Source organism: Staurois parvus, unplaced genomic scaffold, assembly GCF_062004578.1.
Source record: "Staurois parvus isolate SC_StPar_1 unplaced genomic scaffold, SC_StPar_1.0 ptg000017l, whole genome shotgun sequence".
NCBI classification, from domain to species: Eukaryota; Metazoa; Chordata; class Amphibia; order Anura; family Ranidae; genus Staurois; species Staurois parvus.
In genome coordinates, this window is record NW_028317813.1 from 15,884,605 (window position 1) to 15,911,504 (window position 26,900).

At 42.1% G+C, this 26,900-nt stretch overlaps 1 protein-coding gene across 2 annotated transcripts in view; it reads right to left on the reverse strand.

Moving 5' to 3' along the window:
• The window catches only part of GLS2 (glutaminase 2), a 94,735-nt gene that overhangs the window by 45,020 nt on the left and 22,815 nt on the right, over window positions 1-26,900 (reverse strand). The window contains exons 2-5 of one of the 2 annotated variants that reach the window (XM_089680381.1): window positions 22,783-22,879; window positions 15,524-15,645; window positions 12,176-12,305; window positions 3,314-3,393 (exon numbers count right to left, since the gene is read on the reverse strand). In XM_089680381.1, coding sequence (XP_089536507.1) covers window positions 3,314-3,393; window positions 12,176-12,305; window positions 15,524-15,645; window positions 22,783-22,879 — 429 coding nt within the window. The remainder of the gene's footprint in view (window positions 1-3,313; window positions 3,394-12,175; window positions 12,306-15,523; window positions 15,646-22,782; window positions 22,880-26,900) is intronic. The other variant, XM_089680389.1, reaches the window with a different exon arrangement.

The following is a 26,900-nucleotide window of genomic DNA, read 5'->3' on the forward strand; positions in this document are numbered from 1 at the left end:
TCTTCTGAAAATACTAGTTGCTTCCTGTCATGCCATTAAGCAATTCATCTTCCTGGTTTAGCAATTCAGCTACCTAAGTCTTCTCTCAGCATAATGTATACAGTGGAGGTTAGTGACGTAAAACTTAAGCTGGCCATACGCTGGTAGATTTTCGGACAAACATTCATATGAAAAAAAAAACTCACCAATGCATTTGATAATGCCAACAGACACTTGACAAATGTTGTTTAAAAGTACTTCAAAATTTTGATTTGCTTTTAGCATTTGGTTTTAGGTATAATATTCTGTTGCCTATGAAGCTAAAAGAGACCCAAAATAAGGCCTTGTTGTTGTGCTCCCTTTATGTAGAAAGCTGTTTATTGCCCAATGTATACAAGGGAATTGCAGCATGGGTTCCCCCAACCCCACTAAGGTGGTCTCCCTCTCACAACAGTGTAGGACTCATTCAGACAGGTGATTAGTCCCATCCTCTGTGTCGAGCCACTGGCTGAAGTTGTGTGCAGAAAGCCCATAGAAGTGGATGAACACACAACAGCTGCACAACACAATCACTTATCAAAGTTTGACATGTGGGCAGAAATGGGTGCATGGATCTGATGCCACACTCAGATCCATGCACCCACCCCTGCCTACATATCAAATTTGGTGGAATATATATATATATTATATATTCCACCAATATATATATATATTCAATTGTTAAATAGATATTCAATGCAGAAAACAATTCAGCGCCTGCTGTATTTGATTTTTTGGATGCATATTGAATGATTTTTCTAAAAAAATATTGTGAGATAAAATATTAGAAGATAAAATAACTAATGAACTGTACTGATCCTGAGTACAGCTTCACAGAACAAGAGACATGGCTTACAGCTATTATGATGTGTTCCTTGTGTTGATATTTCCTCTTTTAGTAGTGATCTACTTAGACCTGCACCCCCCCACGCAATGCTGCAGATTAGGGGGGCGGGGGTTAATACAACTAAAGAGAGCCCTTTCCCACTGAATATGCCATTCATAGAAGCCATACTACAGCATCACTGAATGGGGCTCGGGTAGAAGATTGATAGGGTCACACTCTCCATTCATAGATCTTGGAAGATTATGGCAGCAGGGGGAAAGGGGGTACAGGACCGGGTGGATTACTGCTAAAAGAAGAAGAATCAACACAAGGGACACATCATACTAACTGTGGGTTATGTCCCTAGTGCTGATTTTTCTATATGTGTTTTTTGGCTGCACATAGGCCATCACTTACACATTGTATTATGTGTTCTGCACTAGATCGTTCATGTGTTTCACTCATATGACCTGCAGTATATTCTACTTACAGCTGAGGATGTTGTTAATAAATGACCAGATATTCCAGCTTATAACCAGTTAGGTGCAGCCTGTTATAAGTTTTGCAACCCACGTCAGCAGGGGAGTTAAACCAGCAATTCAATTGCAAAAATAACCAAACGGATCAATACAATTTAAATTGTTAGGAGACCTTGATTTATTCATTAGTTTTGCTGAATATTGCCATATGTAAGTGTTTCTTAGTTCTATAATTGATTTTGTAAGAAGGTCATTTTACTGGTATTAATCCCTTCATGACAATGGATTTTCTACCTCTGCAACCAGACTATTTCACCTACCTGACAGTAGCTCTGTAACTCTTGAGTTCAGGATCTGTGTGCAGGAAGCCCTACTGATTGGCTGATCGGGCAAATAGTTAATCAGATTGCTCTCTGTGTCATGACTCAGGGACCCGAGCCAGAAGGAATACAGAGGTGCTGTCAGGTAAGCAAAAACAGTGATATAGGTTGTTTATCTTATAGAGGATGGATGCAGTTCAATAGAATAAACTGAAAGATTAGATTTTTTTTCTTTGGAAGGCTGCAAAGTAGTAGTCTATCTCTCTCTCTACTCTTTGACAGTACTAGTCAAAGGGTTCAACTGCCTGCACCCTGCTTTGGAGGTTTTTTATTAAAGGTAATAAAATGTTATGGAAAGCCAAAAACATTTCTAGTTTTTGACAGAGTGGGGAAGGATAACACCACCTGATGGGTTTGTACTGCTATCCAGAGCTCTGTTAGAGAGATTTACTCTCAGTTCCTGTCTTGCTGACAATGGTTTTACAGGAAGTGAGGTAAAAATCTGTCATAAGCACACAGACAGCAATTAGACTCTGACAGGTTCTAGCCTTCATCTACTCTACTATAAAATATTTTTGGTCTGTGTTGCTGTTGGAGAGTTCCGCTAACTTGCTGCCAAATGCACGAGAAGTGACAGTACACCTCTCTAATGGAACCGTACATAATATTAAAAACTTGACAAGGGATGTAATCCTTCTCCACTCCAGCCAAAACTAAAGCCTACTATACACAATCAAAAAATCATACCAAAAATATTGCTTTCAAAGTGATCGAACAATAATCTGACCATTAGTACACAGCTTTCATCCAAAATTATTTGAAGGGACAACCACGAACATTTTTCTCGTATGATACCAAATCGTACAATTTTCATTTAATCAGGACAGTTTTTGCCCAAAAATACAATACAAATACATTACAAATATATGACATCACTTCCAAATTTGTATTTTGTCGTAAGAGAATTTTCCTAACTTTAGTAACCTTTTCATTATTGATATGAGACTAGCATGCAAAAAAAAAACCCAGACTATCATTCGTCCAATATTCTTGTTGTGTGTACGGGGCTTAAGAAAAAAAGCTTTGGTTTGACATACACCTAGATCCCATGAAAGTAAGAAGTTCATGAGATAAGAATCATAAGCATAGTTTAGTAACTCATGGTCATCTCTTAAGCCCTGTACACAGAAGGAGAATATCAGACAAATGATTGTCTGGTTTATTTGCATGCTAGTCTCATATCAAAAGTGAAGAGGTTACTAGGTTAAGTTAAGAAAATTCTTGTACAACAGATTACAAATTCAGAAGAGGTGTAATGTATTGTATTTGTATTGTATTTTCAGACAAAAACTGTACTGATTAAATGAAAATCGTACTATCAGGTAATTTTTCTGCTTGTCCCTTCCATTTGGATGAAAGCTGTGTACTAATATTCAGATTTTCATACGATCTCTTCGAAAGCGTTATTTTTCGTACGATTTTCTAACCATGTGTGCTAGGCTTTACTGTAAATGTCTTACAAATTATATATTTAGTTGGGTGGCAATAAATACAAAGGCAGAAGAGTGATTTGTACAGTGACATATGCACAACAAGACTCTGCACTTTCCTTAAAGTTTCATGAACATAAGGAAACGTGTTTTTGTGTAAATATGAACCAAACTTCTCACCTTTGTCCATCTACAGTGCAAAGTGACACTCCCCATTTGTCAGGACTGACTTTGGCAAGCTGTGGAATGTAGTTAGCCACCTAGAAAAAGAAGAAAAATACATAAAGTGGTTGAGAACAAAGCATTTACTTTCTCTTGCTAGTTGTGTAAATATTTATAGATTGTTTGACTTTTCAAGCAAGCACATTTCCATAGGTGGCATTCCAACTTTACTTTGTGTTCATATTATATAGTATATACAGATATACACATACCTGTTAAACAGATCACATTCCCCATAAGGGCCTTCTGCCTCAGTTGTTTGTACAGTGCTGAAAATTCATCAACACTAATTCTCTGGAACTTTCTGGATCTGCGGATTGAGCATAATGGAGCGGAGTCCATTATGCTCCCCAATCCGCAGATCCGATCCATCCTGCGGGGATCATCAGCATGCAACCTATACGGGGTGACACCAGACCCGCTCCACAAAAAGGTAAGTTGTAAAGAAAGCCGACGATCCTCGCAGGATGGATCGGATCCATCCTGCAGGGATCGTCGGCTTGCTTTACAACTTACCTTTTCAGGGAGTGGGTCCGGTGTCACCCCATGCGGTAGATGTCACTCGGTGCAGCGAGCACCCCCCGCACCTGCCTCAGGATGCCACTTCATAAGGCAGATGTCTAAAGTGAGTATGGTGGACGAAGAGACAATTGCATGTTTATGAACTGTGATTTTGTTAAGATTTGGCCAAATGGTGTTAATGACAAACCTGCAGTACAGGTGAAACTTGAAAAATTAGAATATCGTGCAAAAGTTCATTTATTTCAGTAATGCAACTTAAAAGGTGAAACTAATATATGATATAGACTCATTACATGCAAAGCGAGATAGTTCAAGCCGTGATTTGTCATAATTGTGATGATTATGGCTTACAGCTCATGAAAACCCCAAATCCACAATCTCAGAAAATTAGAATATTACATGCAATCAATAAAGCAAGGATTGTACATAGAACAATATCAGACCTCTGAAAAGTATAAGCATGCATATGTACTCAGTACTTGGTTTGGGCCCCTTTTGCAGCAATTACTGCCTCAATGCGGTGTGGCATTTAAGCTATCAGCCTGTGGCACTGCTGAAGTGTTATGGAAGACCAGGATGCTTCAATAGCGGCCTTCAGCTCTTCTGCATTGTTCGGCCTCATGTCTCTCATCTTTCTCTTGGCAATGCCCCATAGATTCTCTATGGGGTTCAGGTCAGGCGAGTTTGCTGGCCAATCAAGCACAGTAATCCCACGGTCATTGAACCAAGTTTTGGTGCTTTTGCCAGTGTGGGCAGATGCCAAGTCCTGCTGGAAAATGAAGTCAGCGTCCCCATAAAGCTCATCTGCGGAAGGAAGCATGAAGTGCTCCAAAATCTCCTGGTAGACGGCTGCGTTGACCCTGGACTTAATGAAGCACAGTGGACCAACACCAGCAGATGACATGGATCCCCAAATCAACACAGACTGTGGAAACTTCACACTGGACTTCAAGCATCTTGCAGTGTGTGCCTCTCCATTCTTCCTCCATACTCTGGGTCCTTGGTTTCCAAATGAGATGCAAAAGTTGCTCTCATCAGAAAAGAGGACTTTGGACCACTGAGCAACAGACCAGGTCTGTTTTTCTTTAGCCCAGGTAAGATGCTTCTGACGTTGTTTGTTGTTCAGGAGCGGCTTGACAAGAGGAATACGACATTTGAAGCCCATGTCCAGGATCCATCTGTGTGTGGTGGCTCTTGATGCACTGACTCCAGCCTCAGTCCACTCCTTGCGAAAGTCCAACACTTTTGAATGTCCTTTTCCTGACAATCCTCTCCAGGCTGCAGTCATCCCTGCTGCTTGTGCACCTTCTTCTTCCACACTTTTCCCTTCCACATAACTTTCTATTAATGTGCTTTGATACAGCACTTTGGGAACATCCAACTTCTTTTGCAATTACCTTTTGAGGCTTTCCCTCCTTATGGAGGGTGTCAGTGATGGTTTTCTGCACAACTGTCAGGTCAGCAGTCTTTCCCATGATTGTGATTCCTACTGAACCAGACTGAGAGACCATTTAAAGGCTCAAGAACCCTTTGCAGGTGTTATGGCTTAATTAGCTGATTAGAGTGGGACACTTTGAGCCAAGAATATTGCACCTTTTCACAATATTCTCATTTTCTGAGATTGTGGATTTGGGGTTTTCATGAGCTGTAAGCTATAATCATCACAATTATGACAAATCACAGCTTGAACTATCTTGCTTTGCATGTAATGAGTCTATCTCATATATTAGTTTCACCTTTTAAGTTGCATTACTGAAATAAATGAATTTTTGCACGATATTCTAATTTTTCGAGTTTCACCTGTAAATGCTTCACTTCCAGTAACTACTGTATGTCCTTATACAAGGACTGTTATCTCCAGAATTGTTCAGTCTATAACTGAAATATACTATGTCGTACATATAAAGTAGAAAAAATTGCCATCATGATCTAATATAATTAAATCACCTTATAATATCTCCGTCTCACTTCTAATTAAGTGTTGATTATAAACCCAACAATACTTAAGAAAACAAAATGGCAGTTGACTAGTGCAAAATCTGCCTAAAGATGGTTTGTAATTAATCCTATGCGGAGTAATTTATCACTACAAAAAGGTAGACATGGACATTGTGAACATCATTCAATCATGTTATAAAATCAAAGAATTAAAAGTAAAGAACAGTTCTTTACTTTTAATTCTTTGATTTTATAACATGATTGAATGATGTTCACAATGTCCATGTCTACCTTTTCCACGATCCATGAGATCAAATAAATATTATATTGCATTCACCAATGTAGTGATAAATTACTCCACATATGATTAATTACAAACCATCTTTAGGCAGATTTTTCACTAGTCAACTGTCATTATGTTTTCTGAAATTTTTCTATGTACCTGAGATCATCCCAACACTCATGCACTCTGGCACAGTCCATGGACATCAAGCTGCCTCTTTAGAGTTCCTCTAAATTTGGTTTGTTTGGTGATCACCTCATGTCTACAGCTTCTTTTATTCACTGTATGTAGCAAAATATTCCTTCATTTTTATGTCCACTATGGCATGTCTTTGCTGATCACTCATTACATAGAAAGAGTCCATCTAAGCATTTGTGCTGATAAAACTATGAGCTACACAATCTAAAAGACAAATATTTTCACCTGGGCTCCTTTGTATTTTGTGAGATAACCATACTAAAATAAAGCTTGATAATGCCCAAGAGCTGGTTAATATAAAAATGGAAGGTGTAAAAGACAAATATTGGTACTGGCAATAGTTATGGGGATCCGTCATGTACTGTTTTGTATAACAAACATTGCACATATGGTACTACTGTACGGCCGAATAAACCCAGTGATTCTGAACAATTAAAGACTAATGGGGCAAAAATCGTCTTTTCTCACATAATCCAAAACATGTTGATAAGCACACTGCCTTCTGTCCATAACAGTCCTTAAGTGCAGTTTGCTGGTATGGATGTTAGATTGTTTGGTCCACCTTAGCAAGAGCCAGCAAGAATGATTCAACAATCTGTAAAATGTACAGCATATTGTGGCTCTATGTGAAAAATAAAATAAATAAATAAATAAGGCCTATTATTATAAGATCAGTACACTATGCAGAATAAAGACGATCTTTCAATAGTCAGTATTTCAATCTGCAAGTGGTGCTTTCAGCTGTTTCAATTGTTCTTGCTTGCGCTGATGCAGAATTATGTTAAGGCATTCGAAGTCCGTTTATTTTGAATGGGTCATTAACCTGCACTAAAGCATGAAAAAGGGTATGGAAAGGTGTGTTTTTTTATTAAAATATATATGTTCATTGTGATACCATTCAGAATAAATTGTAATGCACCACAGCAGACATGCACTATAGTGTGCGCACACTGAGTGTGAAGGAAGCCTTAGGAAGTAAAATAAAAAGTAAAAAATTAGCTTTAATTTTACCCATTTCTTTTTCTCTTTTAATAACTCATGACGAGCACTGAGAGTGAATAGATCAGTGGTCTCCAAACTTTCTAAAAAAAAGGGCTTCTACAAACATTTGTGAAAGAATGAGTCGCTCTCAGGAGCTCGATGAATTCTAGCATGATACCATGATAGGTTGCCACCTGTGCAATAAGTCCTTCCATGAAATTTCCTTGCTACTAAATATTCCACAGTCAACTGTTAGTGGTATTATAACAAAGTGGAAGCAACTGGGAACAACAGCACAGTGCATAGAAGTCACCAACTGTCTGCAGAGTCAATAGCTAAAGACCTCCAAACTTCGTGTGGCCTTCAGATTAGCACGACAGAGCTTCATGGAATGGGTTTCCATGGCCGAGCAGCTGCATCCAAGCCTTAGATCACCAAGTGCAATGCAAAGTGGACTCTAGAGCAGTGGAGACATGTTCAATGGATTGGTGAATCACGCTTCTCTGTCTTGCAATCCGATGGACACGTCTGGGTTTGGCAGTTGCCAGGAGAACGGCACTTGCCTGACTGCATTGTGCCAAGTGTAAAGTTTGGTGGAGGGGGGATTATGGTGTGGGGTTGTTTTTCAGGAGTTGGGCTCAGCCCATTAGTTCCAGTGAAGGGAACTCTTAAGGCTTCAGCATACCAAGACATTTTGGACAATTTCATGTCATGACTGGGCACCAGTGCACAAAGCGAGGTCTATAAAGACATGGATGAACAAGTTTGGGGTGGAGGAACTTGACTGGCCTGCACAGAGTCCTGACCTCAACCTCATAGAACACCTCTGGGATGAATTAGAGTGGAGGCTGAAAGCCAGGCCTTCTCGCCTGACATCAGTGCCTGACCTCACAAATGCGCTTCTGGAAGAATGGTCAAACGTTTCCATAGACATAATCCTAAACCTTGTGGAGAGCCTTCCCAGAAGAGTTGAAGAGCTGAAGCTGTTATAGCTGCAAAGGGTGGGCCAACTCAATATTGAACCCTACGGACTAAGACTGGGACGCCATTAAAGTTCATGTGTATGTAAAGGTAGGTGTCCCAATACTTTTGGCAATATAGTGTATGATCAAAATTAAATTTCATTTCTTACAGTGCTTGCTTTGAAGATTTTACTGCCCTGAGGGTAGACGGACAGCAGAAACAACAGAATGGAGAATCTTGTTACATCTGTTATGGTATTGTTATGGTATATGGTCATTATATAATTATTATAATGTCTACAATCTGCAAAGCCAGCATGTGAACCAAACTTAAGTATCTTTATGATTTTGCTGTAACAGTGTAGTCAAATATGATAACTTTCTACTAGTTTATGGCCAGTAGAGGGAATTACACAATATAGTTGGTAAAGACTCCTGTCCATCTATCTGTGTGTGTGTGTGTGTGTGTGTGTTTGTGTATGTCTCTACTACTTCCCATATCCCTGTATTATGTGTACAATAAGATGCCCATCTAAAATTTTTCTTTAAATTAGTGACACTTCCCGCAGAAACCACCAGTTGTGGAAGGGAGTTCCACATCCATACAGCTGTAATAGTAAAAAATTATTTACGCCATTTAGGGTTGAATCGCTTTTCATCCAACCTCATTAAGTGGCCACGTGTCTTCTTGAGTGATCTGACACTGAACAGTTTCCTCCCAATGTTGGAATCACCATTAAGTTAAGTTATTTTCTAAGGAGAATAAATTTAATGTTTGTAATCGTTCCTCATAATAAGGTCCTCCAGCCTCTTTATTAGTTTTGTTGCCCTTCTCTAGATTCTCTCCAGTTTTAGCACATCCTTCCTGATGTAGCACTACCCTCTTGAGGGCCGCTGGATTTTTGGGTCCCCCTTAAGCTTTGCACAGCCAAGGAACACATTTTTCCACATACTTGTCCAAAGTAAGTAAAACAGTCCTTGAGCTTGTTTTTGTTGTTTATATTAGGCATTAACAACTTGGATGGGGTCTAGGGGTATATGGGATGCCCAAGGAACTGTAAATCAAAATTAGCAGCAGTCTCTTTAAGGAGTCCCCTTTGGTGTACCTCCTTAGACCCCAGATGGAACTCTCCTCATACACCCAGCTGTCCTGAGGGGATCCCTGGGCAAGGGATTCCAGAATCCATTGTGAAGCAGTCCCAGATGAGGAGTAGTTGGGTTGTGCACCTGACTGCCCTCTCCTTTCTGTGGCCCAAGGGGCATAGGAGTACTCACACTGTCCTGTCCTGTAGCTTAGTGGGTTGCAGCTTCTTTCATGCCTTACACTGGGCTAGCTCCTTCCCTGCTATCAGGCTGTCCTCCCAAGGAGACTGTAGGGCAGGAGATCCTCCTGTGTGCTTCAGCCTGTAGGTAGGCCCCCTCCCTGTGGCCCCCTCCCAGGCTCCTTCCTTCAGTGCATCTTCCACCCAAACACATTACACTACTCTGCTGCACAGGCTCTCTCTTAGCCACCATGCCTGGCTTCCTGCCTGGGGATTGACCAAGCTCCCTTAAACATGCAAATCTAGGCCTCCTCCAGCCCTCTTCTATAATGTTCCTCCAGTTTCTAGAAGGGTCAGAAGAAGTCTAGAAGACTTTAGAGCAGGGGTCCTCAAACTACGGCCCGCAGGCCACATGCGGCCCGCCGAGGCCATTTATCCGGCCCACCAGCAGGGGCGTATTTTCCGTGAGGAAGGGACACTAAGTACAGGGGTGGGCGGGGGGCTGCTGTACCTTACCTGGCTCCGGTCCCAGTCCCACGACGATCCAGTCCAGGAAGCGCCGTTCCTTCATTCACTCCGGCCACTCCCTCACTCCTGCCGCTCGGCTCCACCTCCTCACCAGTGATTGGGTGCCAGAACTGTAGCTCAGGAAAGGCACACAGGCGGCCAATCACCTATGAGGAGGCGGAGCCGAGCGGCCCCGCGAACATCGAGTGAGGGAAAGGCCGGAGTGAAGAAGGACAGCTGACAGGTAAGTGTCCCGTGCTGATGGTGGTGCTGCAACCAGGTATGCTGGCTGCGCAGCAACATGCTGGAGCAGGGGTAAGCAAGTTAAGTGTCATTGGTGTCAGTGGGAGGAATTGTGCCCCATCATTGGTGTCACTGATAGTAATGATGAGGCATTATTCCTCCCACTCACACCAATCATGGGGCACTATTCCTTCCCCCACTGACACCAACGATGGGGCACTATTCCTCCCCCCCACTGACACCAACGATGGGGCACTATTCCTCCCCCCCACTGACACCAACGATGGGGCACTATTCCTCCCCCCCACTGACACCAATGATGGGGCACTATTCCTTCCCCCCACTGACACCAGCAATGGGGCACTATTCCACTCCCCACCGACACCAGCGATGGAACACTATTCCACCCCCCACTGACACCAACGATGGGGCACTATTCCCCCCCCCCCACTGACACCAGCGATGGGACACTATTCCTTTCCCCACTGACACCAATGATGGGGTACTATTCTTCCCACTGACACCAATGTTGGGACACTATCCCCCCCCACTGACACCAATGACGGGGCACTATTCCCCCCCACTGACACCAATGACGTACTATTCCTCCCACTGACACCAAAGATGGGCACTATTCTTCCCACTGACACCAATGATGGGACACTATTCCTCCCACTGACACCAATGATGGGACACTATTCCTCCCACTGACACCAATGATGGGGCACTATTCCTCCCACTGACACTTATGATGGGGCACGATTCTTCCCACTGACACCAAAGATGGGGCAATATTCCTCCCACTGACACCAATGATGGGTCACTATTTCGCTCCATAAGACACACTTGGGGGGAAATGTCTGTGCGTCTTATGGAGCGGCTGGCCCAGTATTCCCGCCGCCGTTGTATGTCCGCAGTCTCTGGTCATCTCCTGTATGGTGTCCGCATTTGTTCATAGTTTTTTTTTTTTTAACTATAGTCCGACCCTCCAACGGTCTGAGGGACAGTGAACTGGCCCCCTGTTTAAAAAGTTTGAGGACCCCTGCTTTAGAGCCTCTCAGCTTGACCTGAGGTAACCTCATTGCCTCACTCCCAGGCTGGCTCATCCCAGGCTTCTAACAAGCCTCTGGCTATCACACAAAAACCCTTTCAAAAGTAGAGCGCTACACTGAGGACTGGTGACCAGAACTGCAGAGCATACTTGAGATGTGACTGAACCAGAGTTTTGTAAATTGTTAGAATTATAGTTTTATTTCTTGAGTAAATACCCTCTTTAATGTATGTTAATATTCTACTGGCTTTGCTTGCTGCAGCTTGGCATTGTATGCTATTACTGATTCTTTTATCAACTAGGAGCCCCAGATCTTTTTCCATCCTTGATTCCCTCAGAAATTTTCCCCCCTAGTGTGTAGCGTGTATTTTTATTTTAAGCCCCCAAATTACTTTACATTTCCCTACACTGAACCTTATTTGCCATGTGTTTGCCCACCCCTCTATTTTATCAAGGTCTTCCTGTAAAGTTGCTATATCCTGTTTTGAGGTTATTACCCTGCCTAGCTTAGTATCTTCAGCAAACACTGAAATTGAACTATTTATCCCAACTCCTTTATCATTTATGAACAAGTTAAACAGGACTGGTCTCAGGACAGAGCCCTGGGGCACCCCACTTATAACTCCAATAGTTATAGGCAGGGGCGGACTGACCATTCGAGCACTCGGGCACTGCCCGAGGTCAGTAGGGGGCCCCATGAAATGCCCCTAGTGCATATACTAACTTATATTAGATGTATTACTTTTAGTAGCATTAGTATTCAAGGATTACTTATATAGTCTTTACAAATGAAAGCATTGTGACATGGGGTCTTGAGTTTGTAGTAAACCTTAACAAGACTATGCACATTTCCTAACTATGCAGGGTGCTTACCTCTCCTTCCTTTATAGCGTGGGCATTCTCATATAGCCGGTTTATGTGTAATGTGAACTGTTCAAAATCTGGAATCACAAACTTTTTACAGACAACCTGAGTCAGGAGCACAATATTACTTTGGACACACCTGTTGAGAGGATACAAATAAAGTAATATGAAATATTTCTGATCACATTATAATACATGCATGTCTCTTGTTTTATGTTTAGAGGTCAGTACTGCCCAGCATGAATGAAATTTAATGTTTCTAGGGGAAACTTTTTTTTTTTACTAGAAAATGAATATATGCAAAAAAACCTGATTAATGTAAAAGAAAACAAATAAGGGGTATATTAAAGCAGTATTAAACACTGCTTGGTGGCTTGTACCTACAGGTATTATCACTGTATTTTGCTATCTGTTGTGTGACCCTAGAAAGTTAGGGACAAAAAAGTAAAAGATTTTAACCCTTCCCCACAGTATCAAAAATTTACTAAAGGCATCTATAGATACACTTTAACAGCTATATCCTTCAGCTGGCCACCAATGGGGTATTTGATTTATACTAATTCATCAGACTCTAGCTTAGCCCCCAACTCACCCTTTATGAACATCTATTATTAAGCAAAAAACTATTTCTACATTTTGGGAATCAACAACCATTTACTATTCATCAGGAGAGACGAATAACAAATTAGATGAGTCCTTCCCATTTGCTGAATCTCATGCAACATGAACCTTTGTCTCCTGATGTAATCATTCATATGCAATACTTGTTAAGGCTGATGCAAGACCTAGTGCAATAAATTCCTGTGTGTGGTTCCTGTGATTAAAAAAATACCTTAAAACAAATATAAATATTACACAAGCCAAGCAATTTTTGTGTTTCAATATTATTAAAACATAGCCTTATTATTAATTCTCTAATTTTAGTGATTTTGTAAAATTGTCAAAAATCCAAAGATCGTTTAGTAGCAATATGGCAGTCTGGGTGCATCCTGTATGTGATCCTGTTATGTGATTGATTGATTGATTGATTTACTGCTCTTAAAATTTTACACTTAAATAAAAGTCAGATTACAAGCATTCCCTACAACAGGAGTTTAATATCTGGTGAGATCATTTATAAAGCTCATCCTCTCCTAAAGGGAAACAAACACTGCAGTTTTTCTAATGAGAACAAAATCATTGCTCTGGTAAATATAATGAAGGCAAACACTACTCATTTAAAAATGAGTTAAAAAAAACATAGTAATGGAAACAGCAATTTCTTTAGAACAGAATAAAAGGTAACTGAAACCTTTGCTAAAGTTCTTGCAGTCCATCTCTCTTTGAAATAACATAATGTAGGTTAGATATGAAACTCAACTCTATTCTCCAGTTCCTAAACACTTCATAATGGAGCAAGACTGAGACCTTCTCCATCAGTCTAGTAGATATGTTGCAGAAATAAAGGGGTTGATTTACTAAAGCTGGAGAGTCCAAAATCAGACTCCCTTTTGCATAGAAACCAATCAGCTTCCAGGTTTCATTGCCAAAGCTTCATTGAACAAGCTGAGGTTAGAAGCTGATTGGTTTCTATGCAGAAGGGAGTCTGATTTTGGACTCTCCAGCTTTAGTAAATAAACCCCTAAGTGTCCGGCTTGCCATTCTCTACTTCAATGTATAACTTTAATTGTTATTAAACAGCTTAGACACATGAGGATAAAAAGCTGCCATCTATGACACATTTTTTCAATGCATTAAGTGGAAGAAGGATCCACATTACCCTGGTGTGTGAACAAGTTATGTAATAAAGATTAAAGCAGAGACCAGTGCAGTCAGGTGCTGAGCTACAACCACATGGAGAAGGAGACACTGCCCCTTGTTGCTTCACTCTCTACTGTGATGTTCATGTTATGCTACACTATCCCCTCCAGCCAGCAGGAGGCGAGCCACAGCTCAGGCAGTCTATAGGCTTCTATGCAGAATGCTGATAATCATGGGAGTTGTGATTTGAGATGGCAGCCATATAATTCAGCCAATGGGTTCTTTGCATTACAGTTCCCTAGAGACATGGGGTAGCATGAGGTGTGGTGAGAGGGCTTTTATCAAACTTCCTGGTAAATGTCTCTCTTTTGGCATCATGGGAACCGAGGAGTGCACGTCTGCAACCTGCTGACAGACTGCTGAGTAGCCAGACCAGCGGGACCGAACCGAAGGCCCGGTAAGGGAGACACCCTTGGCCACGTTCTACAGCCCAGAATGATTCTTGCATAGTTTCTGGGTTGAATGGGCCAGCGCCATCTACTGACCAAGTGAAATAGTGTCATTCATGCTTTTTGTTTAGTCATTCTGGGAGGGTCAAAAAAAAAGAAAACAGGTTTCTGGGAAAGGTCATCCACAATCTTAGATTGGAAAGAAACAAACACATGCTTGCTTGCTTATTTCTTCCTTTTTTGCTGCTACTGCATTTTGGGTCTATCATAGACTCCCCTGTGGAGTTTCTGTTATGCTAGGCAGCTGCAGCTACATAAATCCTGTCCAGCTCAGTCTAGCCTTACAATAGCCCATACATTGTAAGCTCCAAGGAGCAGGGCCCTCCTATCCAGGGGCGGACTGACCCTTTGGGAACTCCGGCACTGCCCGAGGGCCCAGGGTCAGTAGGGGGCCCCATGAGATGCTCCTGGTACCTTTCATAGGCTTTTATGGGTGTGGTTTAAGTGTGGGTGAGAACATAGGGGCCCCATGATCCCCTATTGCCTGGGGGCCCCATGAGTTGTCAGTCCACCCCTGCTCCTATCCCTCTTGTATTGAACTGTATTGTTGCTGTATTGTCTCCCGTTATATTGTAAAGCGCTGAGAAAACTGTTGGCGCTATATAAATCCTGTATAATAGTAATAATAATTTATTAATACATTTGCATTGTGCTGTACTGTTGATTTTACATGTTTGTGCCATCATCTACTAATTGCATATGCATTTATTTTTCTTTGAAGTGTTACACTACCCCTTGCATGATTAATAAATCCTCAGACATCATCACAGTCTCGGTTATTGATTGCACGGGAGGAATTTACACTGCCCGTGAGGCTGCTAAATCCAGGATATAGCAAGTCAGTAGTGGAAAAGTCCATATACAGTACATGATAATCATTCTATCTATACCAAAACATAACAGCTATGTTCAATTTACTAGAAATTGTTAAATATTGGTTGTGTGCTTTATGTCAGCCTGTAGTCCCAGTCTGTGGCTGACATATTTGCTAATAAAAAAAGGTGCCATCTTTTCAGTGTGCTTTTGAAAACCTAAAGCTAATTTCTGACCATCTGCTATGAATTTTGTTGTGCACTCCCCATTTCACAGACAGTAAATGTTATATTACTTTTGAAAGACCTCTAGGTCCATGGTCGCTCCTAGGATAGAGTCTTGTACATTTTCATGAAGCATGTCCATGCAGTCCTTCAGCCTCGGGTCTGATGCAAGTAATCCATTCAACTTCAGAGTCTGTAACATTAGACAAGAAACATCAACCAAGGTAAAAAAGGTAGAAACAGATACTCATATCCATAAATCCATGGCATTATTTTAATCATGATCTTTCAATAATATTTTCCAGTTCTGTTATCTAAGCACATTCAGTTATACCAAATAACTGAATGTTATTCAGCAAATGCAAATGCAGCCTGGCCAGTCCAAATGGGAACCTTCCAGAAAGGATGGCTTGTCCCTACCCTTTCCCTACTCATCTGGAACCTCTCCCTACCACTATCCACTGTCCCTGACAGTCTTAAATAGACTCTGCCTGACCCAAGATGGCCAGCACATGCATTCAACCAGATAGCTTCCCCAATGACCCAGAAAACCATGTTCCTCTTGAGTTCCTCTCCCTCTGCAAGGCTGCTGCTTTTGAGTACAACCTGCAGTAGAGAAAGTAGACTGCACCTGCTTACACACAGGTGAGGGGAGCCTATGAAGACCAGATTCACTCTACTGAGCACCGCTGTTTTTGAGGTCTGGTAAGTTCAAATTAAGGAGGGGGAGTACATTTTTGCTGGGGTGATAATGGATAAGGGGGAGATTTTTTTGTATGTTTCATATCACATTTATCTTTTATGCCAAGGGATGAAAGCATCTTTCCAAGTGATAATTTGAATGTATGTGTTATGGCAGTTTAACATGGCACCAGATCATGTTGTCATCTTCCATTATTTTGTCCCTGTTCCTTCACAGGTACATTATTTAACCACTGCATTGTTGTCTATCTGTCTGTCTGCAACTGTCTGACTGTCTGTCTGTAAATGACATCCTGCCAGCTTCTGTATTATGATCAATGATACATCATTTTGACCACTGCCTTGCTGTCTTTCTGCAACTATCATCTTGCAATCCACTGTATTATCACAAATAGTACAATAATTTAAACACTTCCCTGCTGTCTGTCTGCCTACAATGGTCATCCTGTAATGCTCTTTATTATCACCAATTATACATTGATTAACCTCCTCGGCGGTATGATTATTTCAGATTTTTGGTGCTGAAAGCGGTACCATTTTTTTGCATGGAAATATGTATTTTTTTTTTATTGTAGGCTGTAATATTTAGGAATAACTCACTGAAATCTGTCCGAACAAGAGTCTAGTAAACATTCCGGATATGATAAAACTTGAAACACAAAATCATAAATTATAATTTAATAAATAATCATAAAAAATAATAATATAATAATAATAAATTTAATTAAATAATATAATCAAACCAAAAACACTGAAATTTGAAATATAGCGCCAAGTTCGCACATCGCTGAGCAAAGTCGCAAAATCGTTTTCAGTGTCTGATGAGGAATTTCCCCACGAATCATTATCACTCAATTCTGCAAGTGGTTCTGATTTACTATCGCTGTTCTCTAGCTGGTCTAAAACTGCTTTTGACATACAGGGATGCTTTTTGGACGCCATGGACTTTTCTAAGTTTCCAGGCAGAAAGAACAGTCAAAATGCAGGCAGGGGACAGGACAAAGCACTAGGAACAAAATGTATGTGAAATGTTTTGAAACAGCAATGTTTTACTATGTAATAATCATTTAAAAAAAAAATGACATTTTAAAAAAAATTTCAAATTTGCGCCCGTATGTCCCGACGCCACAGGGACCGGAACACGGAAGCCGGATGCCAGCATCGGCCGGAGGAGATGGCCGGGGACGCTGCAGGGGACGCATCGCGGTAGCGAAGGACAAGGTAAGCGCTGCAGGGACTCCCTGAGCAACGCTGCATGGTAAGCCGGAGTGTAACTCGGGGTTACCGCTTTTGGTACTGAAACTCTACCCCGAGCTACACTTGGGAATACCGCCAGGGAGGTTAATATAACCACTGCCTTTTTGTCTATCAGTAACTGTCATCCTGCAATCCTCTGGATTAGCACCAATGGCCTATTGACTTAAGCCTAGTACACAAAATGAGAAAATCGGACTAAAAATACCGCTTTTAGAGAAAACGTCCAATAATCTGATCATTAGTACACAGATTCAGGTGAAATTATCTGAAGGGACAAGCATGAAAAATTTTCTCGTACGATAACAGAACAAATGATTTTCAGTTAATCAGTACAGTATTCCTCCGTAAAAACTCAAGTGACCAAGACCATGCATGGTCAGAAATGAAAGAATACATTACAATACAATACAATACATTACATCACTTCCGAAGCTGTATTCTGCCTTAAGAGAATTTTTGTAACTTTAGTAACCTCTTCGTTTTCAATATGTGACTAGCATGCATAACAAAGGACAATCATTCTCATTGTGAGTAAGAGGCTTTACCTACAACTGTAAAACTTATATCGATGGTATTGAGACAGATGTTTCCATCATTTTGTCTTGTTTGGTCAGAGAGCTGAAGTCATCTTTATGGCTCTGGTCTGTCTTAAGCTGGCCATACAGTAGTAGAATTTCAAACAAATGTTCCTATGAACATTAGTAGAAAAATTACCATCAGTACATTTGATGACATGACGAGTGTCGTTTGAAAGTACTTCTAAAAACATTTGCTTTAACATTTAATTTTGGAGTGAATGGACTTTCCCAAACAAAAACCATATTCACTTTTAGAAATTCGTTTGAGAAACATTTTCCATACTGCTCCTTTGAATTTTCACTGTGGATGAAAAAGAATATTGATTTGACCCCTCTCACAATTAGAAAATTGAATGAAAGCTCTTAAAACTGAAATTCTATTAGAATGCTGATTCACACATGCGTGGTGCGGATTGAAGCTCAAGTTTCACAGCTAGTTGTTCAGCGGTTCATGTCAGGTTTACATCAGCTTCAGGACAGGATTAGCTCAGGATTTTAACCTATTCACACATTTGTGGTTTAGGAACAATTCCCATAGAAGTCAATAGCCTGTAATCCACACCTGAACCAATCCACCCTGCTTAGAAATTGTACAGGACTCTATTTCAAAAACTGCATTGAAACCGCACTGCCAGTGTACTGGACATATGTGAATAGGCACCATAGGAAGCAATGTTTTTTTACATGTCATGCGGATTGGATGTGGTTCAAATCGTATCCAATCTGCATATATGTAAACCGGCATTTAGTGTATGGCCAGCTTTAGTGTAAAATTTTACTTTTCATTTTTATCTGATTGGTTCTTAAATAATTGTGTAGCACTATTCCTGTAAGGGCTGCTAGGATATTGCCCAGGTCTTCCCCACTTTTGTCTAACAGCCAGGCACAAGGTGGCTTCACAGCCAGTTGCACACACTCTTTTGCTTGTTGTCTTAAATGATCAGTCTAGAGAACTTGGATAGGGAAAGAAGGATTTAGTGGGATACTCCAAGAATAGAACTATTTACAACGAAGGACTCTCTGTGATCTCTGGTTGAGCTTTAGGTGAAGTCCTTGCTGGAAGCAGATGAAAGACTTCTCCTTGTAGCTAGTAGTGACAGTAGTAGTAAAGCTGAGCAAAGTCTCTGAACAGCAGTGTAAGCTGGACAGCTGGTAAGCTCTACAGAACACTATCCACTCATGCGTGAATGGATGTCTGACTACCCACCGTATTGCTATGCCATGGGCATTTCAGAAATTAAATTGTCACACCCCATATATATATATATACAGTGAGGAACAGAAGCATTTGAACACCCTGCGATTTTGCAAGTTCTCCCACTTAGAAATTGTGGAGGGGTCTGAAATTCACATTGTAGGTGCATTCCCACTCTGAGAGACAGAATTTTAAAATAATTTCAGGAAATCACATTGTATGATTTTTAAAGAATTTATTTGTCTTGCACTGCTGAACATAAGTATTTGAACACCTGAGAAAATCAGTGTTAATATTTGGTACAGAAGCCTTTGTTTGCAATTACAGAGGTCAAATATTTCCTGTAGTTCTTGACCAGGTTTGCACACACTGTAACAGGGATTTTGGCCCACTCCTCCACACAGATCTCCTCTAGATCTGTCAGGTTTCGAGGCTGTCGCTGAGCAACACGGAGTTTCAGCTCCCTCCAAAGATGTTCTATTGGATTTAGGTCTGGAGACTGGCTAGGCCACTTCAGAACCTTGATATGCTTCTTACGGACCCACTGCTTGGTTATCCTGGCTGTGTGCTTCGGGTCGTTGTCATGTTTGAAGACCCAGCCACGACCCATCTTCAATGCTCTGACTGAGGGAAGGAGGTTGTTGCTCAAAATCTCACAATAAATGGCCCCATTCATCCTCTCCTTAATACAGTGCAGTCGTCCTGTCCCCTTCTCAGAAAAGCACCCCCAAAACATGATGTTACCACCCCCAAGCTTCACAGTAGGGATTGTGTTCTTGGGATGCAACTCATCCTTCTTTTTCCTTCAAACACGAGTGAAGTTTAGACCAAACAGTTCAACTTTGGTCTCATCTGACCACATGACTTTCTCCCATGCCTCCTCTGAATCATCCAGATGGTCATTGGCAAACTTCAGACGGGCCTGGACATGTGGTGACTTGAGCAGGGGAACCTTCCGTGCAATGCATGATTTGAAACCATGACGGCGTAGTGTTCTACCGACAGTGACATTTGAAACTGTGGTCCCAGCTCTCTTCATGTCATTGACCAGCTCCTCCCTTGTAGTTCTGGGCTGATTCCTCACCTTTCTTATCATCAGTGATACCCCACGAGGTGAGATCTTGCATGGAGCCAAAGTCCGAGGGAGACTGACAGTCGTCTTTAGTCTCTTCCATTTTCTAACAATTGCTCCAACAGTTGATCTATTTTCACCAAGCTGCTTGGCAATTGCCCCAAAGCCCTTTCCAGCCTTGTGGAGGTCCACAATTTTGTATCTGGTGTCTTTTGACAGCTCTTTTGTCTTGCCCATGGTAGTAGTTGGCGTCTGACTGACTTTGGGGTGGACAGGTGTCTTTAAAGAGCTCAGACAGGTGATACTAAGTTAGATTAATGAGTGTAGTAGAGGTGGACTTTTTAAAGGCACAGTAACAGGTCTTTGAGAGCCAGAATTCTTGCTGTTTCTTAGGTGTTCAAATACTTATTGTTATGATCCGCCAGGTGGTGCCTCAGGCTGCCAACTGACAGACCTACCCAGAGCATGGGGTCTAAGCCCGGGCTGTGCTTTCACCAGGGCCCCTGATGGTGGGGATGGACTTGTAACAGTCCTGGGCCAGGTCACAACCTCTGAGCAGGCCCACCAGTGGCTGAGGAGGCCCCCGGGGACATATGCAGTTACCGGGAGAGCCAGATGTGAAGAGGATGGCGACCCCAGCAGGGTGGTAACGGATCGTGGTCCCGTGGGGGTAAGCGGAGTACCGAATCGGCGGGCAAAGAGTAGTCAGGTCACACGCAGGATCAGCAGGGTAAGTCAGTCCGTAGAATGGTCAGGCAAGCCGGGGGTCAGAATAGGAGAAGGCAGAGTAGTCAGGGCAATCCGGGTCAATCACAGGAGAAGGCAGCGTAGTCAGGGCAATCCGGGTCAATCACAGGAGAAGGCAGCGTAGTCAGGGTCAATCAGGATCACTAGAACGGGTGCAGGAACTCAGGATCACAGATAGACCTTGCGGCAATCTGTGACAGTGCAGGGCATCTTTAAATAGTGCGCCCTGCACTGTCATTGGCCGGCTAGGACGCGCCCCCGGCTGTCATTGGACGCCTGAGGCTCGCCCGCGGCTCCTACTGCGCATGCGCGGCGTCCTGTCAGCTGCGGCTCGCCGGGACCTAGTGCCTGTGTCCCGGCGTGATCTGCCACCAGTGCGCATGCACGGGGGGAGATGCCACGATCCCTGATTCCGGAGCCGCGATCCCTGACACTTATGTTCAGCAGTGCAAGACAAATAAATTCTTTAAAAATCATACAATGTGATTTCCTGAATTTCTTTTTTAATTCTGTCTCTCAGAGTGGGAATGCACCTACAATGTGAATTTCAGACCCCTCCATGATTTCTAAGTGGGAGAACTTGCAAAATTGCAGGGTGTTCAAATACTTCTGTTCCTCCCTGTATATATCACTCTCACACCTGCCCTCTCCCCATTACTGAACACATCACCTCTTGCTAATTCTGAGCCCATATGCTGACATAATATGCAGCACACTGGGGCATATGCGATCATATAAATCAAATTGCCATCTTATTTCCTCACCTCCTGCTTCTTCTAAATTCTGGGGATAATTCCCCATATTTTGGCTCTTTGCTATCTAACTTTCACTCCCATATCTGTCACCCTCTTCCTCTGGCAGCAGCCACAGTCCACACGGTCCAATTTCTATTCATCTACTTTCAAAAACCTACTCTCCTTTCTCATGTGTCCTCTGGAATGCCCTCCTGCCTGTAACAAGCTCAATGTCATAGATCAGCTGCAGAGCTGATCTCTTGCATATATTGGTAATGACACGCAAAGCCGATCTGTTACCTCTAATGTTACAGACATTTTATCTCTTCCTACCTTGCTTTTTTGATGGTCTGGCAGCTTTAGGCATCACATTCTAGTGCCAGTTCTAGACTTTGTGCCTCCAATGTCTCTTGCACTCCAGTGCTTGTGACCTTCAGTTGAGCTTACACATGGATGAGGACTCTCCTACCTACATGTGACAGCAACAGGCGAATAGTCAAGAACCTGTGCTGAGTCACATGCTCCTGATGTTAACATGAAAAACTACTTCAGTCCATTGAGTAAGTCACACTTTCCCAATGTATATCAAGCATACACCACATGTATGGAGTTTTCATACTGTTCCTGCCCATGAAATGCTATGCTCTATATCAGCCTTTCTCAACCTTTTCAATGCAGAGGACCCTTGACATAACTTTCCGGTCTCAGGGAACCCTTGCTAAACATGGCTTTATCTACAATTCATGATACATTAGTGTGATAGTTAGAGGTAAGAATCCTCCTTACACTCGTGGTCATTAGGAAGAATTACACCCTTACAGATTACTAAAAAGATCAGTGGTGTCAGTGGGAACGTACCTGAGAGGCAAAAATTGCTGATTGCTCAAGGAACCCCTAGCAACCTCTGGAGGAACCCTAGGGTTCCATGGAACCCTGGTTGAGAAACCCTGCTCTATATTCTGCATTGTGTAACTGTTCTCTGTTTTGTATTAGTGCTTCATTTACAGATGGTTACACATATGTTTACATTCTTACAGCCTCTTACATTAATAAACTTGTTGACCGGCAGTCGCTCTTGTCCTTCAGAAATTGTGTAGAAGAGAAGATTGGTGAGGCGTTGTAAAACAGTGTTACTGGCAACTCTGAAATCCGAAAGACAAAAAATTAAATGTACATGCGTTAAATTTTATACAGACGTCCTCTGGTTTTTTTGATAATGCATTGTGTTCTCACAGCCCGCCAATACTTTAAGGATGCCAACACTACAGCACTTCAAAGAAGAATGCTATTTACCTAAAGCCAAGAGGTGTCAGCTATGACAGAAGGTTAATGTCCATATTAAACAAACAATACTAAGTCACATGCATTCTTTTACACATTGATATAAACCAAACTGTGAACTTGATAATACAGAAAGACATAAACAAATGAGAGCGTTAGCATGTTAAAAGCCTCTAGCACAAACTAGTACATTTCACTTTTAAGCATTAGAAAAATAAAATGATAATGATACAGTAAAGGGCATATAAACATTAAAGTGTTTCGAAAACCCAAAACCAAAATGTAATATATTGCAGCTTACCAGTTTTTAGATGTGGTGGCTGCATTAGTTTTCTTTATTCAGGCTAAGATCATTTTCAGAAAGTACAGAAATTATGTGTTTATCTTGTCAAAAAACGTCATATCCTAACAGCAGGACTGAAATCAAAATACTCTTATTCATCCTATGTAAACTACTAATCCCATCAATGAAGAAAGCAGACATGTCTGAAGTACAGCTGGGTAGCAACCATAGCTCCCTCCACAGATACAGTGGAGAAATTAGTATAGCCACCCAGGAATCGGAAATGTGTTATTGGCAGCATTACCAGGTGAAAATAAGGAATACAAAAAAATTAAGACAACCAATGCAGCCACTACATGAGATGGGTAAGATGTAATATATGACATTTTTGGGATTTGGATACACTTTAACTCCAGTTTAAGGGAATGTAAAATCTTTGCAATGTTATTCTTCTAGACCTATTCATGTAATAGTTACCAAGCCTTAGGACCCAGTTACAGAGAAGGTCACAGCTCAGTAAGGATCAATAAATAAAGGAGAGATATCTATGATCACTTTTGTTAGTCTTGTCATCACGCAAAAGCTGGCCACCCACTAGTGATTTTCGTGGGAACAGTCGAATGAAAATTCTCAGTACATTTGATGATTTGATGAATGTTATTTAAATTACTTCAAAATTGAATTTGCATTTAACATTTGGTTTTGGAATGATTATAATTTCCTGAATGAAAACCATATACACGGTTAGAAAGTTGTTCGATTGAGAAAAAAGTTCCATCCTGCACCTTCGAATCTTCTTGTCACTATAGTCAAAGACAAATGTTGATTTGACCTCAATAATGATTAGAAAATCGAACATACTCAAAACAAAGCATTTCAAACAAAATTCTACTAGTGTATGGCCAGCATTATAACCTTACAGGTACAGCAACACATTACATATCCAGAAAAAGATAATATTGGTACGTTTCTTGAAGACTTATTATTTTAGGTATACTTATGAATTTACTGTTTGTAATAATGGAAATAATTCCTTCAGTGTGTTTATTTGTATGTATAGTTTGTTAATTTACCATGGGTCATCTATATTTATGTATGGCATACACTGGGCTCTGCTTCCTGCTTTATAACTCCACAATGCCTATGCTTTAATGCTGCTGCCCAGAATACATGTCTAAGGCCTCATTCTCACCAACACTGCCAAACCTGCATTTATATAGTTGTTAGCACTTCCGCCTGGCAGCACTAGAGTTGTTGGTTCACATCCACAACCACGGCACAACCTGCCTGGAGTTTGCATGTTGTCCCTCTGCCGGCATGGGTTTCCTCCAGGTACTCCTGTTTCCTCCCACACTCCAAAGATATGCTGGTTAGTTAATTGGCTCCTGTCTAAATTGTTCCTAGTATGTATATGTATGAATGTAAGTTAGGGACATTAGATTGTAATCTCCTTGAAGGCAGTGACTGATGTATGCTATATATAAAGTGCTATGTAAATTGACAGTGCTATATAAGTACCTTAAATAAATAAGTATGCATTTAGAGGACATTTCTAAAAGCATAGCAATGATTTCTCTATGGTGCCATTCAGGCTCTGCATTTTCCTGCGTTTAGGTGTGATTGGTTTGGCTTCATTTAGAAAAAATACAATTCCTTGCGTCCAGGATTTGATTACAAACTCTAAATGTGGCTAAACCTGCTTTAAAACAGGAACATCTATAGAGAGTAAAATCGTGATCTTGTGATAGTGAAATTGTTTATGCTTCACAGATAGCCGTGTGTGTTTAAATTCTAGATGCAGGAATGCCAGTGTGAATGAGGTCTAAGTGTCGGCTGACTCATTGGAAATAGTTCTTTCCCTTTTAGGCAAAAGCTTTATTTGAGCAGCTGTGAACGAAGGGGGCTGTAAATTAAGTTTGGCTAATCTACAAATTATGGAAGAACAAGCATGCAAAATCATTATGCCATATATCTTGTATCTATGTTAAAATAAAGCAGACTATTTCCTGTCTTTCATACAAGTCTGGTGCTGTCTCGTCTTGTATGGCCAGCGGTGGTGTCCGTGGATCTGTGTTCGGACAGGGAAGCGGGAGTCTAACAGAAATACCCTAGTGCAGTTCGGGGTCCAGTTCCGTTACATTGGTGGCAGCGGTGGGATTGTGCTTCCAAGCTGTGAACACGTCCAAACCACCACCGGGATTCAAGATCAGGAAAGGAGACGTCAGTCACCCCAGTGGAGATATGGACCTGGCATCAGAGTCCCCGGGGCTGCTGCAGACTGTTCTTGCAACATACCCCAGGACTGTGTCTACAGATCAGTACCTGGAGCTCAGGCAGAGGATTTGGGAGGTGCTTTGGAGAGGAGCCCTCCAGGTTGCTGATATGGACAAGGGCAAGTGCTATCCAACCCCAGGGGAACGGGCCAGGGACCATCGGAAGTTACAGATGCCATTCCTGGGAGAGCGACCCCAGGAGCAATGGGTGACTGAGTTGGACAGGCTGGTCCAGCAGGAGATAGAGCTGGACAACAGATATTGGGCTCTGCAATGGTACGCAGAGCAGGAATATTTAGGTGTGACAATAGAATGCTCTCCTGAGGGATATGACTTTGGTGGCCCTGGATTGCTGTGGGAGAGCCTTACAGATCATTTTATGTTTGGCAATGAAGGAGAACCTACCCTGGAGGAGTTGCGAGAAGACAGAGAGGCTATGTTCGGTCTCACAGGGGTCTCAGAGCTTGAACCAGATCTGGAATACCTGCTGAAGAAGGAACTGCATCTGGAAAGGGCATATAGGCGACTGCTAAAACATGTTCGGCAGCATGCCCAAGAATCGGCAGTGGACATTCCAGAGACTGGGGATTTGATAGACTTTTCTGCTGAGGAAAAACAACCTGGTAAGCCTCCAGCAGAAGAGCTGGCAACAGGGCCAAACATTACTGAACTCTGCCCAGCACTGATAACATCTTCTGAGTTCCACGGACAGGAGATGGTGAACCCCTATCCTCAGACACCAGTTCCAGAGACTGGGAATTTGATTGACTTTTCTGCTGAGAAGGAACCAGCCAGCACGCCTCCAGAAGAAGAGCTGACATCAGGGCATGGCGTGGTTGACCTCTGACCACAACAATCAGCACCGCAGGAGCTACAGGAAGAGGATGCAATCGGCACCTCACAACGCCAGCTTGAGCTGATGTCCATGGATGGGGCTTCGGTCTCCACTGACACAACCCCAGAAAAGGGTCTGGCATTGGGACAAGAGGATGTCAGCCTTACTTTGCAAACACTGGGGGATGTCCATAAAGTCAAAGTGGATGAGACTACAGTCACTACCTGGATACCCCAGGGATGCTGGGCAGTCGGCCCAGATCCCCCACAGCATGATGGAGTCGGCCCAGCCATCCTGTCATCTCTCCAGTGGCTGAGAGGACTTCAGGGAGAAGGACCAGTCCGTACTTCTCCCCAGCAGCGGGTATGTTCTACGAGAGAGGCAGAGGATGGCTGGGTGAGTAATGCTTTGTGTGGGACAATTTGTTTGGGGTACTGTGTGGGTGTTGGCATTGGGGGACTGGAAGTACATACTAACTTTGGAGTCCATCC